The 15,823-nt window shown below is 35.6% G+C and overlaps 1 protein-coding gene across 4 annotated transcripts in view; it reads left to right on the top strand.

Annotated features, from left to right (window-relative positions):
- The window catches only part of KANSL1L (KAT8 regulatory NSL complex subunit 1 like), a 151,139-nt gene that overhangs the window by 132,347 nt on the left and 2,969 nt on the right, over nt 1-15,823 (top strand). For 3 of the 4 annotated variants that reach the window (XM_034955051.4, XM_034955054.3, XM_008959002.5), the window contains exons 9-14: nt 7,504-7,629; nt 9,134-9,249; nt 10,078-10,202; nt 11,691-11,745; nt 13,794-13,906; nt 14,810-14,978. In XM_034955051.4, coding sequence (XP_034810942.3) covers nt 7,504-7,629; nt 9,134-9,249; nt 10,078-10,202; nt 11,691-11,745; nt 13,794-13,906; nt 14,810-14,978 — 704 coding nt within the window. The remainder of the gene's footprint in view (nt 1-7,503; nt 7,630-9,133; nt 9,250-10,077; nt 10,203-11,690; nt 11,746-13,793; nt 13,907-14,809; nt 14,979-15,823) is intronic. The other variant, XM_034955052.4, reaches the window with a different exon arrangement.

Raw genomic sequence — 15,823 nt, 5'->3', positions numbered from 1 at the left:
TAGCAGGACTATGAAGTTATAATCACTAAAACATGGTGATTATAACTTGATCTGCCTTGATCTGATAGAAGGCAGATCAAGGGAGCTTAAAAAAAGCCTAGAGACAGAAGGTGGTATTTCCTACCATGTTGAAAAAATGGCTTAGTCAATAAATAATAATGACAACAACAACAAATTCTTATGAAGCATCATTTATATGTCAGCACTGGTTGAAGGGCTTTATATTACTTAATTATTTAAGTCTGTATAATTCTATAAGGTAGGTATTACTATTCTCCTTGACTAATCTTCCCCAAATTACAGTTGAGTAATAGAAGAGCCAGAATTCAAACCCAAGCAGTCTGGCTTGGAGCCATGCTCTATATAACTAAGTTTCCTTTGTAATCAAAGGCATTAAATAACGACTCTTTGGAAGAATTAAAAACTGATATCACTAACTCATAAAGCACTTTAAAACAAATTTAAGGTGGATGAACATTAAAATACATTTCAGTTGGATTAAAAAGTTAAATGTTAAAAATGAATGTCTTAAAAGAATAACAAGAAAAAGTAAGTGTACTTGATGATAATAATGAAAATAATATTAACTGAGCTTATAGTCAGACACTATGCAAATATTTACTACTTTTGCCTGCAACATTAATGATTTTAAACATTATAATCATCAATTTTGGCACAACGATAGTAAAAATAGCACCCTCAAATATCGTGGATATTAAGAATTGATACAAGCCTTTTGGGGAGCTCTGCAAAATGCATTACAAGGCGTTTAAACTAGGTATTTTTTTATAAGTTCAGTGTGGCTTAAAAACTCCCTTGTTTACTTTTGTACCTATTCCCAATAAATGTTTACTGGACTGTTAACCCTGCATTCTGACCCAACTATTCCATTTCCAAGAATCTAGTCTAATCCTAAATATGAAACCTTTTTTCACAACTGTATTCATCTTAACATGTTTTTGTGATAATGAAAAATTAGCAACAACTTGAAAAGCATAATAGAGATATGGTTAAATACATTACAGTGGAATATACAGCCTTAAAAAATATCTTAAAAGTTCATATAAGGATGGAAACCTACTTATCAAAGAATGTTGTGATATAAAAGGATAAAAATATTTTACTTCTATGTCTGGTACAATTATAGTCATGTAGAAATATTTATTGTTATATCAATCAAATGCAATGTATGGACCTTGTTGAGATTGATTTGAATAAGCCTGCTGTTTATACACACACATATAATTTTTGAAACAGAGAAATTTGAACATGGACTAGCTGTTAGATATTAATGAATTATTGTTAATTTTGCTACTTGTAATAATGCATTGTGGTTACATAAACCCAGACGTACTTTTTCAGTTTGTTAGAGATTCACACTAACATATATGTAGATGAAAAGATATGTCTGGGATTTGCTTTTAAATACTCTAGCAAAAATGTTGGTGGGAGAGATGAAACAAGATTGGTTATAAGTTGTTCACTGCTGAGACGGAAGGATAGGTATACGGGAGTTCATTATTCTAGTCTCCTTTGTGTTTATTTGAAAATTTTCCACAGTAAAAATTAAAGAGAAAAAAAATGAAGGCACCAAGGATGAAGAACAGTTATCTATGCTTAGGGGGAAAAGCCTAAAGAAATACAGAAAAATATAAGTATTATGTGCAGTTACCTTTTAATGATGCGATTTCACTTGTTGGAATTTGTCCCGAGACTAGATTGTTTTCAAAAGGGAAAAAAATGCATCCATGAAGATGATTATTTTAAGAATGTCTCTAATAGCATTATCATTATGATGATAAGTATCATGGCCAACAGCTAGGAAATAGCTAAAGAACATTGTTTCTAATCACGGAATGTTATATAACCATCTGAAAAAGTAATAGAGTTATGTGATAAAAATATAAGTATGCATTTAATTAAAATTATGATTTCATACTTGAAATACATATATTTCTTTTAATGTTGTTCTACTATTTGATTTAAAAAAAATAAGGCAGGTCAGGTGCGGTGGCCCACACCTGTAATCCCAGCACTTAGGGAGGCTGAGGCAGGAGGATCGCTTGAGCCCAGAGTTCAAGACCAGCCTGGGAAATATAGTGAAACCCCGTCTCTACAAAAAATACAAAAATTAGCTGGGCATGGTGGCGTGCACCTGTTGTCCTAGCTACTTGGGAGGCTGAGGCAGGAGGATCATTCGAGCCTGGGAGGTTGAGGCTGCAGTGAGCCATAGTTACACCACTGCACCTCAGGGTGGGTGACAAAGTGAGACCCTGTTTGTAAAAAAATAAAATAAGGCAGTTAAACGTGTTAGGCACACAATTAAGGGGAATGCATAAATAATGTAATGAGAAATTTCATCCTATGTATCTGTCTTAAATAGCTGGTCATTAATTTTTCTTTTGCTGTTAGTGATTTGAGTTCAGAATTTATTGAGCACTTAGTGCCAGGCAGACTATTAAGTGCTGAAGAATCAAAGGTGAATTACAGGAAGTCAAAATTATAATGTAATGGAGGAAGACACAAATAACTATTATATAGTATAATGGACATAGATGATAAATACATTTGAAGGCTGAGTGTGGTGGCTCATGCTTGTAATCCCAGCACTTTGGGAGGCTGAGGTAGGGGGATCGCTTGAGCCCAGGAGTTCAAGACCAGCCTGGGCAACATGGTAAAACCCTGTCTCTACAAAAAATATAAAAATTAGGCAGGCATGGTGGTGCATGCCTGTAGTCCCAGGGACTTAGGAGGCTGAAGCAGGAGGATTGCTTGAGCCCAGGAGCTTGAGGCTGCAATGAGCAATGATCGCATCACTGCACTCCAGCTTGGGTGACAGAGTGAGACTCTATCTTAAAAAGAAATTATATAAAGAAGATATAAATAAGGAGTATGTAACTACTTAGAAGGCAGAAAAAGAGAGGTTAAGGGAGATGAGAAATGGGCAAGGAGAGGAACTCCAGAAAGTTGGTGATGCCAAGTGCAGCTTTGACTACTTAATTGGAATTTACAGAGAAAGAAGGGTGAAGCGTTCCAGATTAGTGCTTCTCAAACTTTAAAATGTAAGCAAGTTACTTTGGGGATATTGTTAGAATGCAGAGTCTGATTTAGTAAGTCTGGAATGGGACCTGAAATTCTGCATTTCTAACAAGGTCCCAGGTGATTCAGATGCTGTTGGCCCATACTGAGTAACAAGTCTTTAAATAACAAAAACAAACATATGTCTTGTCATGGAGACATGATACAGTATGATATATTCAAATATCTATAAATAAGGCCAGGCACAGTGGCTCACGCCTGTAATCCTACCACTTTGGGAGGCTGAGGCAGGTGGATCGCCTGAGGTCAGGAGTTTAAGACCAGCCTTGGCAACATGGTGAAACCCCGTCTGTACTAAAAATACAAAGGCTAGCTGAGGGTGGTGGTGCACACCTGTGGTCCCAGCTACTCGGGAGGCTGAGGCACAAGAATCACTTGAACCCAGGAGGCAGACATGTAGTGAGCCGAAATGGTGCCACTGCACTCCAGCCTGGGTAACAGAGTGAGACTTCATCTCAAAACAAACAAACAACAACAAATATCTACAAATAACTTGGCATTCCTGTAGGGTAAGTTGTGTGAAGGCAGTAGACAGATCTTTGCTTGGATTTATCCTGTATGGTCCATTAGATTTGGCAGTTTACAATGGCATTGCTGATTTCAGGCAACAAGCAGAGAAAAGCCAAACTGTAGTGGGTTGAAAAGTGAATGGATGACTAGTTTAATCATGAGGAATACCAGACAAAACCAATTTAAGGGTTTATACTTACCAAAATATTCAAAGTTATGAAAGTTATGGAAGACAGTGGAACTGTTTCAGATATAAGACCTTAATGAGATCTGACAACTGCAATGCTATCTGCAATGAATAGTTGAAATTATCTGTAAATAACATAGAGATATTGGTGAAATCTGAATAAGGTCTATAGATTAGCTAATGGTACTGAACTGCATGGCTACATAAGAGAATGTCCTTTGTTTTGAGAAATACACATTGATGTATTTAGGGCTAAAGGGGCATCATGTCAGCAACTAAATTTGTGGTCTGAAAGAAGGAGGTAAAGCAAATGTGATACGATGTTAACATTTGGGGGATTTCAGAAAAGGGTATACAGAAATTTTTTGTTCTATTTCAAGTTTTCTGTAATTCTGAAATTAGGTCTCAGATAGATGGAAGAGGAGGAACAATAGCACCATAACCCACACGAGCAAGCCAGAAACATAGAGCTCAGTCTTTGTCACCCACATTTCCTCCAACTTGGTCTAAACCAATTGCCAAGTTGTCAATATGATCTTATGTGTTTGAGTTCCTTTTGTGCCTTCGACTACTCTCACAGTCCAACATGATCTCTTATCTATACTGCTGAAATAGACTTTTAATCCATTTTTCCCTTTAATCACTGTAGGCAGTGACCTCCTCAAAATGCAAATCTAATGTCACACCTGCTCCCCACCCCATCCCTTTAAATCATTCGAGAAGGAATATTCTTAACACCTTAAAGCCCTATCTACATAGGCTGGCTTCTCCCTCATGATTCTTTCTCACCATGCTTCCTTACTCTACACTACATAGCTGTTCAGTTCCCAAATTTGTCCTGTTCCCTTGGGCCATTGTACATGCTATTCTCCTCCTTCCCCTAGCTATCAGCTATTTCTGTTCATATTTGGAGTCTGTCACTTCATCTGGGGAAGCCTTTCCTAGAGCTCTTACTAGCACTCTTATACATTCTCAGCAACATCATGTAGTTTCACAACTGAAATGAATATTTTCCTATCACATTACAATTGCATTCCTTAACACCTGTAAACGACAAGGGCTGCTACAAATCCTAGTTTTGCTTACCTAGGGTTTAGAATAATGCTTGCCATGTAATTGGTTCCCTGTAAAGTTGTTGGATGAATAAAAGGGAAGGAAGTAAAGACAGGATATATGAGAAATGCTATGAAAGTGTGATCTTAGGATGAACTCTAGGAGAGGATTGGGAGAGCAAGAACTGAAAGGCTGGGAGGTTTATCAATAGAACAGGTGAAGAGGATGTGTAGAATTGTCATACATTTCCTACTGTTTCAAGGGTCCATGAAAACCTTACAAGACAGTAACGAATTAGAAGGAAAATAAATGTGAAGAAAACATTTGAATAAAATTTAATTTAAAAATCAACTTTTGGCCGGGCGCGGTGGCTCACGCCTGTAATCCCAGCACTTTGGGAGGCCGAGGCGGGCGGATCACGAGGTGAGGAGATCGAGACCATCCTGGATAACACGGTGAAACCCCGTCTCTACTAAAAATACAAAAAAAAAAAAAAATAGCCGGGCGTGGTGGCAGCCACCTGTAGTCCCAGCTACTCGGGAGGCTGAGGCAGGAGAATGGCGTGAACCCGGGAGGCGGAGTTTGCAGTGAGCCGAGATCGCGCCACTGCACTCCAGCCTGGGAGACAGAGCGAGACTCCGTCTCAAAAAAAAAAAATCAACTTTTGTGAAAGTTAAGATTCCTTCACAAAATTTGATGTTTTCAGAAGAGTGGGGAATTGCTTGTAGAAAATAAGAGAAACGTTAATTGTCTACGATTTGCTTAAATGCTACAGCAAAATGTTATTAAAAGAATGGACACTTTTAACACCTACACACGTTTTAACACACACATACATTTTAAAATCCACCTCTCACAATTCTAGTTACCATTTTAGTACGTTTAGATTACTCCTGCCATGCTGTTTTCTTGTATTAATAACTTTCAGGGTATCATCTGTGATGCATTTATGATTTTTTCATTTGCTGTTTGACATGCAAGTGCATCGTTGAAATCTTAGGGTTTAATATTGATTCTGGAAAACACTTCAGCTATCACTTCTTCAACTATTCCCTCCTTTTCATTCTTTCTAGTCTCATCTTGTTACCCCACTGCGGTCTTTTTCCCTCCATATTTTCTATCACTCTGTTCCATCAAGTTATGGAATTCCTCTTCCAGACCCTGATTTTGATTTTCAGCTGTGTCCATTCTGTTTCTTAGCCTAGTGATGATTTTAACATTTGAACAATTACATTTTCTATTTCTGACATTTCTCCAGAGGGCCTCTTACCTGTTTCTCTTGGCAATACTGTTTTAAAGAGTTGCTAATCTGTATTCCATGAATGCTTCATTATTTCTTGAGATGGTTCTTCCACTTGTGGTTTGTACCTCTTTTTTGATTGTGTTGGTATTCAGATTTTTGGAGTTTTCTATACTCATCATTGAAGCTGTGATACTCAGTTAAAACTCTTCTACCACTGCTGTTTATGGGACACTTTTGATGGGAAGGGAATTTATACTACATTTGAAATTTTCAGACTAATTTGGGGATGGGCGGGACATTTCAAAGCAGGGCACCTGGGCATTGCCTTCTCTCTCCAACCATTCATTTCTCTGCCTAAAGCTCTGATTCTGTTAGTCTGACTGAGATATTGGCATGTGCAGTCAATATCCAGATAGTTGTCCTGCTCCCAGTTTTCCTTTCTTGTGGGTCTAGAGCACCTTTAGTGGCGTCACACATCTTTGTGGCAGTACTTCACTATGTGCTTCTGCTCTGGGTTTCCTCTTCAAATTCCATACAGTATTAGTCTTTTAGAGATTCCTCAGAAATTCTGCTTTACAGGTTCCACTTTTTGCTTGCAAATGTGGATTTATATGTGCCTATCTGTGCATGTACCTATGTAAAACATATTTGTCTATCATGTTTAGGGTCATTTGCCATCTTGAAACCAGACACTCCTTGTCAGCTGGTAGGCCATGCCCTTTATTTCAGTGTGAGTTTGGCACTTCAGCTTACATATTTCTTTTTCCACTCCTTTCCACATCTCCAAACCTTTCAAAAAAAGAAGCCAATTTGGTTGTTAGACCAAGGCTGGAAATAAGGGGGTTCAGATATACAATCATGATAACGCTAACATTTACTGCACACTTATCACATCAGACACTTTTACTTACTACTACAGGAATAAACTCATGTAATCATTATCCAAGGTCGCTGCTATTATCCCTATTTTACAGATGATGCAACTAAGGCATCAGAGATATTAAATGATTCTGGTTCTTGCTCGCACAGTCTAGTCTGACCATGTTGAATCTTACTTGGTCCCAACTTATTTCCAGATTTAAAAGTAAGCAAGAACTTAAAGATTCTGATCGCCAAGATTTATATATCTGAGCCAATCCTCACTCTATCAAGTTTCTGTAATTTGGAAGACTTTGAGAACAGATCATCTTCCCTTTTCATCCCCCTCAAAAAAATGGAGAAAATATAAGAAACCGGAAATTCCTGGGGATGTTTTTAGTTGGAGTTGTGTGTCTTGGTATTTAAGGTTATGTTTATCTGTAATTTTGAACTGGTATCTTAAAATTCTGCAGTTACAAATAAAAACAGATTGACATGTTCACTGTCTGTTTTAAGGAACTAAAACTTAATATTTCCTTTTCATTTGTTTTAGTACATAGTACTCTGAATCAATGGAGAAATGGATATTCACCTATATGTAAGCCTCAAATAAGGTCAGAATCTTCTGCACAACTGTTACAGGGAAGAAAGAAAAGACATTTGAGTGAAACAGCATTAGGTAGGTTAAAGTGAGGATATAAGCAGTAGTGATAAATATTAAAAATTAAAAATTCTGATTTTAAAATAACCTCTCATGGGAGTTTATAATCCAGAACAGCCACTAATAACACAAAACATCTATGAGTCTACAAACATGAAACAGCATATTCGTAGTTAATTCAGAATTATTTGTGGACTGGTATCTACCCACTTTATGGCAATTAAGTATTTCCCTCCTATGTTCCCTGACTAGTTGTCTTCTACCAATCAGTCCCTGGATGGGATTTAATCTTCAAAGTTGTGTTCTATGCTCAAAATAGGCTAGTGCAAAGTTGCCTTACAGAAACTGTTAACCATTTATGGTACCTACTGTGGAGATGTTGATGCACTGCAGATTCCTCAGGATTTTGAGAAAGTCAACAAGATTCAACTTATATATATATAAAGCTTTAAAAACATCTAATAAGATGCAACATGAAGTATACATTACCTAAGATATAAAATGTTTCACTTAAATTGACTGACACTTTAGATCTAACTTCAAGTTTGATGTACATACAGGAATAAAATAAAGAAATGTCATACTACAAATAAATAACTAGACAATTCCAAAAGGGTAGGACATCTGGTCCAGCCTGTCAAAAGTCAATGTAATGAAAAATGATTTATTCTAGACTATAAGAAACCTAGGAGACAATGGCCAATTTTTATATATAGATCCTTATCTGAAGAAACTAGCTATAAAGGACTTTTTTTTAACAAATGGAGAAATTTAAATATGGACTGGGTATTAGATTTTATATTATGCAGGAAATATTCTCATTTTAAAACACTTGTACTAAAATAAGGGCAGTAAGTAAACACATACATATATATATTTACTACACACACACACACTAACTGGGAACCAAAACAGGAAAAAAAAAAAAGAACTTGGAAGATATACAGAAAATACTAACAGAAGTAAACTTCTAATCAATATCCTGAGAGATATGAGAAATTTCATCTATGAAACAAGAACAGGATGCTGTTTTAAAAAAAAGAGTACCAGAGAACAAGTACTTTTGGAAACATGTACTTATAATAGCAGAATTTTTTCAAAAAATTAAGAGTGTTCAGAAGACCAAGGACAGACACCTCACATAAATTAGGATAAAAAGTCAGATATGAAAAATGAGATTAGATAAGAAAATTAAGATAGTTCTGGTGGTTCAACTATGGATAGGAGTCACAGGAAACAAGAATAAAGGGATGAGATGAGGGATTATTCAGGGAACAATAAGAAATATATTCGATAAAAACTGCCAAAGCCCCAGAAAATGGAAATAACTTGTGGCATGACTGCAAGTAAGGCTCCTCTTTTTTCATTTCCTTTTTTGTTTTCTAATACACGAATTTAAACACACACACACACACACACACACAAAACAAGGAATCAATCACCTGTCATCTAATTAGGAAAGTAATTCTAATGATATTAGACTTGTTTAATGTGTAACATTCAATGGTTCTTTCCATGGCAGGAGAAAGAACTAAACTTGAAGAATCTGATTTTCAACACACAGAATCAGGATCCCATAGCAATTTTACTGCTGTTTCCAATGTCAACGTTTTATCAAGAATCCAGAATTCATCACGAGTAGGTTTTTCCGTATGTTGAACTCTAAAATAGCTTTAAAAATAAAAACACCTGATTTTGAAAATAATTTATATTTTGCTAATCTATAACAGCCTTACTAGCACATATTAACAGACATTTATAACTATCTTGTTAGAAAACAATATATTTGATTCATACAACTTATTTTTAACTATGAAGCTAAAAGTTCATTAATATTTGGTTATAGCTTCTTTTTATGTGTTAAAAATTTAAACATTATCATGATCATCTCTATTCCTTAACATATTAAGCTAAATAAAGTCTTACTAATGAGAATTCAGGACTTGTCTTGTTCTTATCCTGTTTTTTTTGTTTGTTTGTTTGTTATCTGGCCAGGGAATAGAGAGGGCAAAAGGTGGGAGGGTTTAGAAATGAATTCCGAAACTCAGGAACCAGGAATGCATAAATGAAGAGTATACTGAAGGGCTGACCAAAAATGTTTCACTGCCTTTCCTAATAAAAAGTGGTTACTGATCATTTTCATTGACATTTAGGGTGATGTATGTTAGTCTTTTCTGATAAAGAGTTTTGCATTTAAGACCTATTTCTTGTGGTCTTAAAAATAAGCTTGTATGCTTGCACACATAAATACACATTACACATCTACCAAGAGGTTGTTCTGATTTACAAAAGATAGAAAAATGTTTTATTTTTTGGTTTTCTTAACATTTTTTAGTCAGACTTTATAACAATGTATTTACAAAAATTATGTAACGTGTACTGCCATATTTACATAACTGATGAAAGGAGGGTATCATTACAAGTAACTAGATAGTACTGTAAATCTACTGTAATCCTGTTTTGCAGAATACTGCACGACGGAGATTGAGAAGTGAGAGCTCTTATGACATAGATAACATTGTGATTCCCATGTCATTAGTAGCCCCAGCTAAATTAGAGAAACTCCAATATAAGGAAATACTTACTCCAAGGTATGTATACTTACATCTTCATATTTTTCTTCCTTCCTTCCCTAATAAACTTAAATTTTCAAAGTGAAGAATTTTAATTAATGAAAGGAGCATCCTTCTCCCAGTTCCTTCATAGCCATGGAGGGGAAACGGTGAAAAAAAAATTACTCGTGCCTTAAGTGTTATATAGTATCACAACTTTATTTCTCAGTTTTTATTAAGATTTAGGAATTCCTAGACTACTTTAGCATTCTTAGTCTTTTTTATTATTATTATCCAGTGTTATCTACTATGTATATGACACTAAAAGGTACTTTAGTGACATAAAAACTATAGCAACGAATAATCCTTGCCCTTGAAGATACAGGTGTGACATAAGTTGCAAAGAGTTCTACGTTTTCATGGGGTATTCACACTGTAAGACAGTAATACCTGTGACCAAAAAAAAAAAAAAAAAAAAAGATTTTGATGTATTGCCAAATCGGCAATAAACACATTCAAAAGATGAGCGGGAAGGTCTGGGAAGTCATCCATGAAGGAATGGGAAGGTGGAGAAGGTATTTACATAGGGATACCACAACAAAGGCACAGGACAAGTGTGTAAGGCTTAGCCAGATACTGTTTTGTGCAGGTTGATAATGGAAGGCTAAAAACAAAGTTAGGTCCAGATTGATAATGGAAGGCTAGAAACAAAGTTAGGTCCAGATTTGTGGAGGTCCCTGAATGCCATACACAGATCTGCTCCCTACTGGCAGTAACGTTAGCCAAACTTTTTAGAAATCATGAATGCAGCTTCTTAAGAATATAAATGACACCAGGAAGTAGAGACAGAAAAGGCTGCAAACAGAGACAGGTGGGTGACAATTTCAGTCAATTGCTATACATCTCTATTCTAATTTCTTTTACTACTTCATAATTACTTTGAGGTATTAAGAGAATAATATTCTAGAAGAGTTATATGAGAACTCAATCTGTGGATACTTGTTGCATAAGTAATAACATTTGTGGCTATGATGTTCTATAGCAAAAATATATTTCAACTTGCAATGGTAGGCTGGAGCTAGCTGGCTGAGCAGATAGTTAAATATAGAAGACTTCTGTGAGCCAGTTATTAAACTACTGATGGCTCAAAAGGGGCTATGGTAGGTATTTTCACACCAAAGAAATTGGCAAACATACAAACCAGGGTTTTTTTCCTTCTCTGTTACTTTTTGGCCAGGCCAGTTTATCAGCATACCACTGACTTCAGTCAGTACATAATTATTATGTATAAAATGCAGCTATACAGAACAGACTATTCACCATAAGGCCAAAAATAAAGTCTCATTTTCTCTTTTGTCCTTTTCTCATAATACAAATGTTTTTCTTTTAAAAAATTAAGTATTAAAATACAACAATTTGAACCATGGAAGTGCCAAGGAAACACTAATACATTTAGCTGTGCTGAGTATAAAATTGCCACATTTAAATAAATAAAAGCTGTTTAAAATTGGTTTTTATCTTCAACAGCTGGAGGATGGTTGTTCTTCAGCCTTTGGATGAATATAATTTAGGCAAAGAAGAGGTAAGCTGCCTTTCATTTAATGGGATAATTGCACATTATGTATTATGAAACCTGCTTACTTTGACATTCAGGGAACTAAAGGAATATATAAACCCTTTAACTTACACTGATTTTTTTCTTTTCACTTATGAAAAGGAAGTTCTTTTAAAAGAATATTCGAAAAATGTTTTGTGCAAATTCGACTACCAGCATAATATAGAAATACACAATAATTTAAAAAGCCAAGGCCGGGCGCGGTGGCTAATGCCTGTAATCCCAGCACTTTGGGAGGCCAAGACGGGCAGATCATGAGGTCAGGAAATCGAGACCATCCTAGCTAACACGGTGAAACCCCGTCTCTACTAAAAATACAAAAAAATTAGTCGGGTGTGGTGGTGGGCACCTGTAGTCCCAGCTACTTGGGAGGCTGAGGCAGGAGAATAGCGTGAACCCGGGAGGCGGAGCTTGCAATGAGCCAAGATCGCACCACTGCACTCCAGCCTGGGCAACAGAGCAAGACTCCGTTTCAAAAAAAAAAAAGCCAAAAGAAAATATAGCATTTGTTTATGAGTTTTTGAGATACTGAATTTACGTGAATATTCACATTGTCAGTATTAATTATATTTTTCTGCATGAGATTAGTCTCACTCATTATTTAAGTTTAAATGCCATTTTCAGAATCTTAGGACCAATTTGCTCTTCAGTTTAGAAAATTTTGGACTTTAAAAAAGTAATGTGGTAAACATATCACGTAATACCTGTAGAGTCTCGGGCGTAAAAGTAATCAGACATTAATGTTTCTGTAGTGAAATATTCATAGTTGAGTTGGATAAACACTAAAAATAGCCTCACATCATTTCAGATCAGGCTATGTCACCAAATGAATTATGAAAAATTTGTTTTTGCAGATTTTTGGATTTTGGAATTGCAGGTAAGGGGTTGTGAATAGGTATGGATAAAATTATATCAAGATAAGATTATAGGGAAAAATACTGTATAACCAAACTAATTCCAAGGTGATGGTCTCTAGAAGATGACACTGTTGAAGACACTTGGTTTCTGTCAAGTAACAATCTTTCTATGTCCAGTGGTCATGTTTTTCAACTACTAAAATTTACCTTTTAATGCCCTTTCCTCTTCTAATGTATTCTTCCTTACTTCTGAATGATCCTAGCCAAGAAACCCAAATTCTTAAACACCCTAACTAAGGTAGTATTCCAGGTTCAAAACCTAGATAAGTCATTCATTAAATTAATGCTGACTTGTCTAAGATTATTAGTTTTACTTTTATCTGATATTAACATCTTCTTAGAATAGTATGTACTCCACAATGGACAATCCATAAAAACTCCTGAATGAATAAAACATTAAGACTACTGGTACTAAGCTATGACAAATGGAAAGTATTACGAACTCATCTGTAGCCTACCGAAGTCTTCAAATATGAACCAATAGGAAACAAGTATTTTTAAATTTTTTGAGGTGGGAGGATTGCTTGAGCCCAGAAGTTCAAGGCTGCAGTGAGCTATGACTGCACCACTGCACTCACTACAGCCTGGGCAACAGAGACCCGTGTCTAAAAATAACAATAATGAAATAATTTTTAAAAAATTTTGACTCCCCTTTTACAGGAATTTGGAGTTCATCTCATAACATTTGTTCTCTCAACTTACACAGATAGCATTTATTTTAGTTTGCTTCCTACTGTTTTCTACATGAGAAACTCTTTGAAACCTGATCTTATATTTCTTTTTTTGAGACAGAGTCTCGCCCTGTCACCCAGGCTGGACTGCAGTGGCACGATCTTGGCTCACTGCAACCTCCGCCTCCCGCGTTCAAACAATTCTCTGCCTCAGCCTCCTGCCACCATGCCCAGCTAATTTTCGTATTTTTAGTAGAGACGGGATTTCACCATCTTGGCCAGGCTGGTCTTGAACTCCTGACCTCGTGATCCACCCACCTCGGCCTTCCAAAGTGTTGGGATTACAGGCGTGAGCCACCGTGCCCAGCCTGATCTTATATTTCAAAATGTTTCTGATTAAAGCAAAAATCTTTATTTCTAATTCCAGATAGAAGATCTTTCTGATGAAGTCTTCTCCCTAAGGCACAAAAAATATGAAGAGAGAGAGCAAGCCAGGTGGTCACTATGGGAGCAAAGCAAGTGGCACAGAAGAAACAGCAGGCAGGTTACAAATTTAAAACCCCAAACCATAGAATCCATGTGAAATGAACAAAACCTCTGCATGAATTTTGGGTGAGACCACTAAAAAGGAAAACATGCTGTTGTAACATCAGCTATTTGTGCACCAGAAGTAAAATACTACATAGAATGAGCTTGTATTCAAAATATATTTGAGCTAATTATATAATGATGAAATTAGTTTCTGTATTTTCCTCTCTTATGTTGTCAGCCTCAGGAATAGATTTAACTAACAAATAATGTGAAAATTCTCTGTATATATAAAGTAGGTCATTTCAATCTACTTTAATAATGGACCTCACACTGGGGACTAGAGTTTAGGTAATCCATTTTCACATCACTACTTCCAAAATATGTTTTTCTTTAAAAAAATAAAAAATTTCTCAAGAAACCTGTTTAATCTAAAATGCAAAAAGTCTAAAATACTTTTAGAAACACAAATGAGCTTTGAGGGAAGGGGAAATAAATCAGACATAATTATTATATAAATGAGAAAATTCCTATTTTATATTTATTATACATTTGATCATTTTTAAAATAGCCAAAACTCAAAAAGGCAAGATTGTGTGAAGTCTGGTAGTCACTTTAGTTAAGGAGCATCTTTCATTTAATTAGTCAGACAAAAGACAAAAGCAAACCAAAATAAAAAACAAGAATAACCCTCCCCCCACAACTGTTATAATTTGGTAAAATATTTCATAAAGTACTATTTCATCCTCTGAGTATGAAAATAATAAATAGCACCAGGGGAATTTTTAAAAATCTTTGGGCAAAACTGTTTAAAGTTACCAAGTTAACTTGACTCAGTGATACCTTGGGTTGTTCATAAATTTTCAAGACCTCAAAAAATAAAAAATAATTGTGTTTTCCTGATTTTCTTGCTAGAGCTTACAGTAAAAATGTTGAAGGACAGGACTTGCTTTTGAAAGAATACCCTAATAACTTCAGTAGCAGTCAGCAATGTGCTGCTGCAAGTCCTCCTGGGCTTCCTTCAGAGAACCAGGATCTGTGTGCATATGGCTTACCTTCTTTAAATCAAAGTCAAGAAACCAAGGTAAGTGTAATATGTATGATTAAACTTCCCATTCCTTGACTTTAACTACTTGTTTGTAGAAACTACTTGAAAAAAATTAAGTTTCTTTATTACATCATTACATAACAAATTCAATAAGTTAGGTATAGAAGATCTGTATTCCAGCATTTTGTGTCCACTACTAACTATAATCACCTTGTGTAACAAGTCAATACGAACTTCCAAGTACTTATTTATCTATTAGAGAGTGGAAGTACTATCAAAGTTTCATTACGAAACAAACCTGATTAATGAAGAATAGCACCTGCTACATGGCCAAAGTTAGCTGCTATTTCTTTCTCCTCATATCTTAAGATTTTTACGTGCCTCACCACAGACCCAGTTCCTACTTTAAAGGGACTGCTTTCTAACACTGCATCCATAAAGTTCTTACACCTTTCTTCCTAAATAGATACTGAAAAAGAACTAGATCTAGAATGGAATGGAGATTATAGAATTAATAGGCAAGTTGCAGAAAGCTCAGGAAAGAAAAAGTTAATAGGTACCTTTAATAATGAAAATGAAGATACTGTAGAAGTATATCAAACCTAAGAACACTTTCCCAAAGTACTCTTAGGTCGGAAATGAAGACCACTGCCTATGGCAGCATTTCCTCTTCTTGGCAGAGGCAAAGTAAAGAAATAAATCCCAAAAGTCACTCAACAATTCTCAATATACTCCATTTTGAGTTGCTATTTAAGTTGAAATGAAAAATTGTACATTTATGTGCTAAAGAACAGAACAATTATTACAATATAGACATGTACAGATTACTTGTTAGATGAATTTAAACAAAACAAGTTAGTTGAAACTTAACTGAAAATTTT

The sequence above is a fragment of the Pan paniscus genome, chromosome 13, assembly GCF_029289425.2.
Source record: "Pan paniscus chromosome 13, NHGRI_mPanPan1-v2.0_pri, whole genome shotgun sequence".
In the NCBI taxonomy this organism is placed as follows: domain Eukaryota; kingdom Metazoa; phylum Chordata; class Mammalia; order Primates; family Hominidae; genus Pan; species Pan paniscus.
The sequence above is the reverse complement of the archived record's forward strand: the minus strand, read 5'-3'. Positions and strand labels throughout refer to the sequence as shown.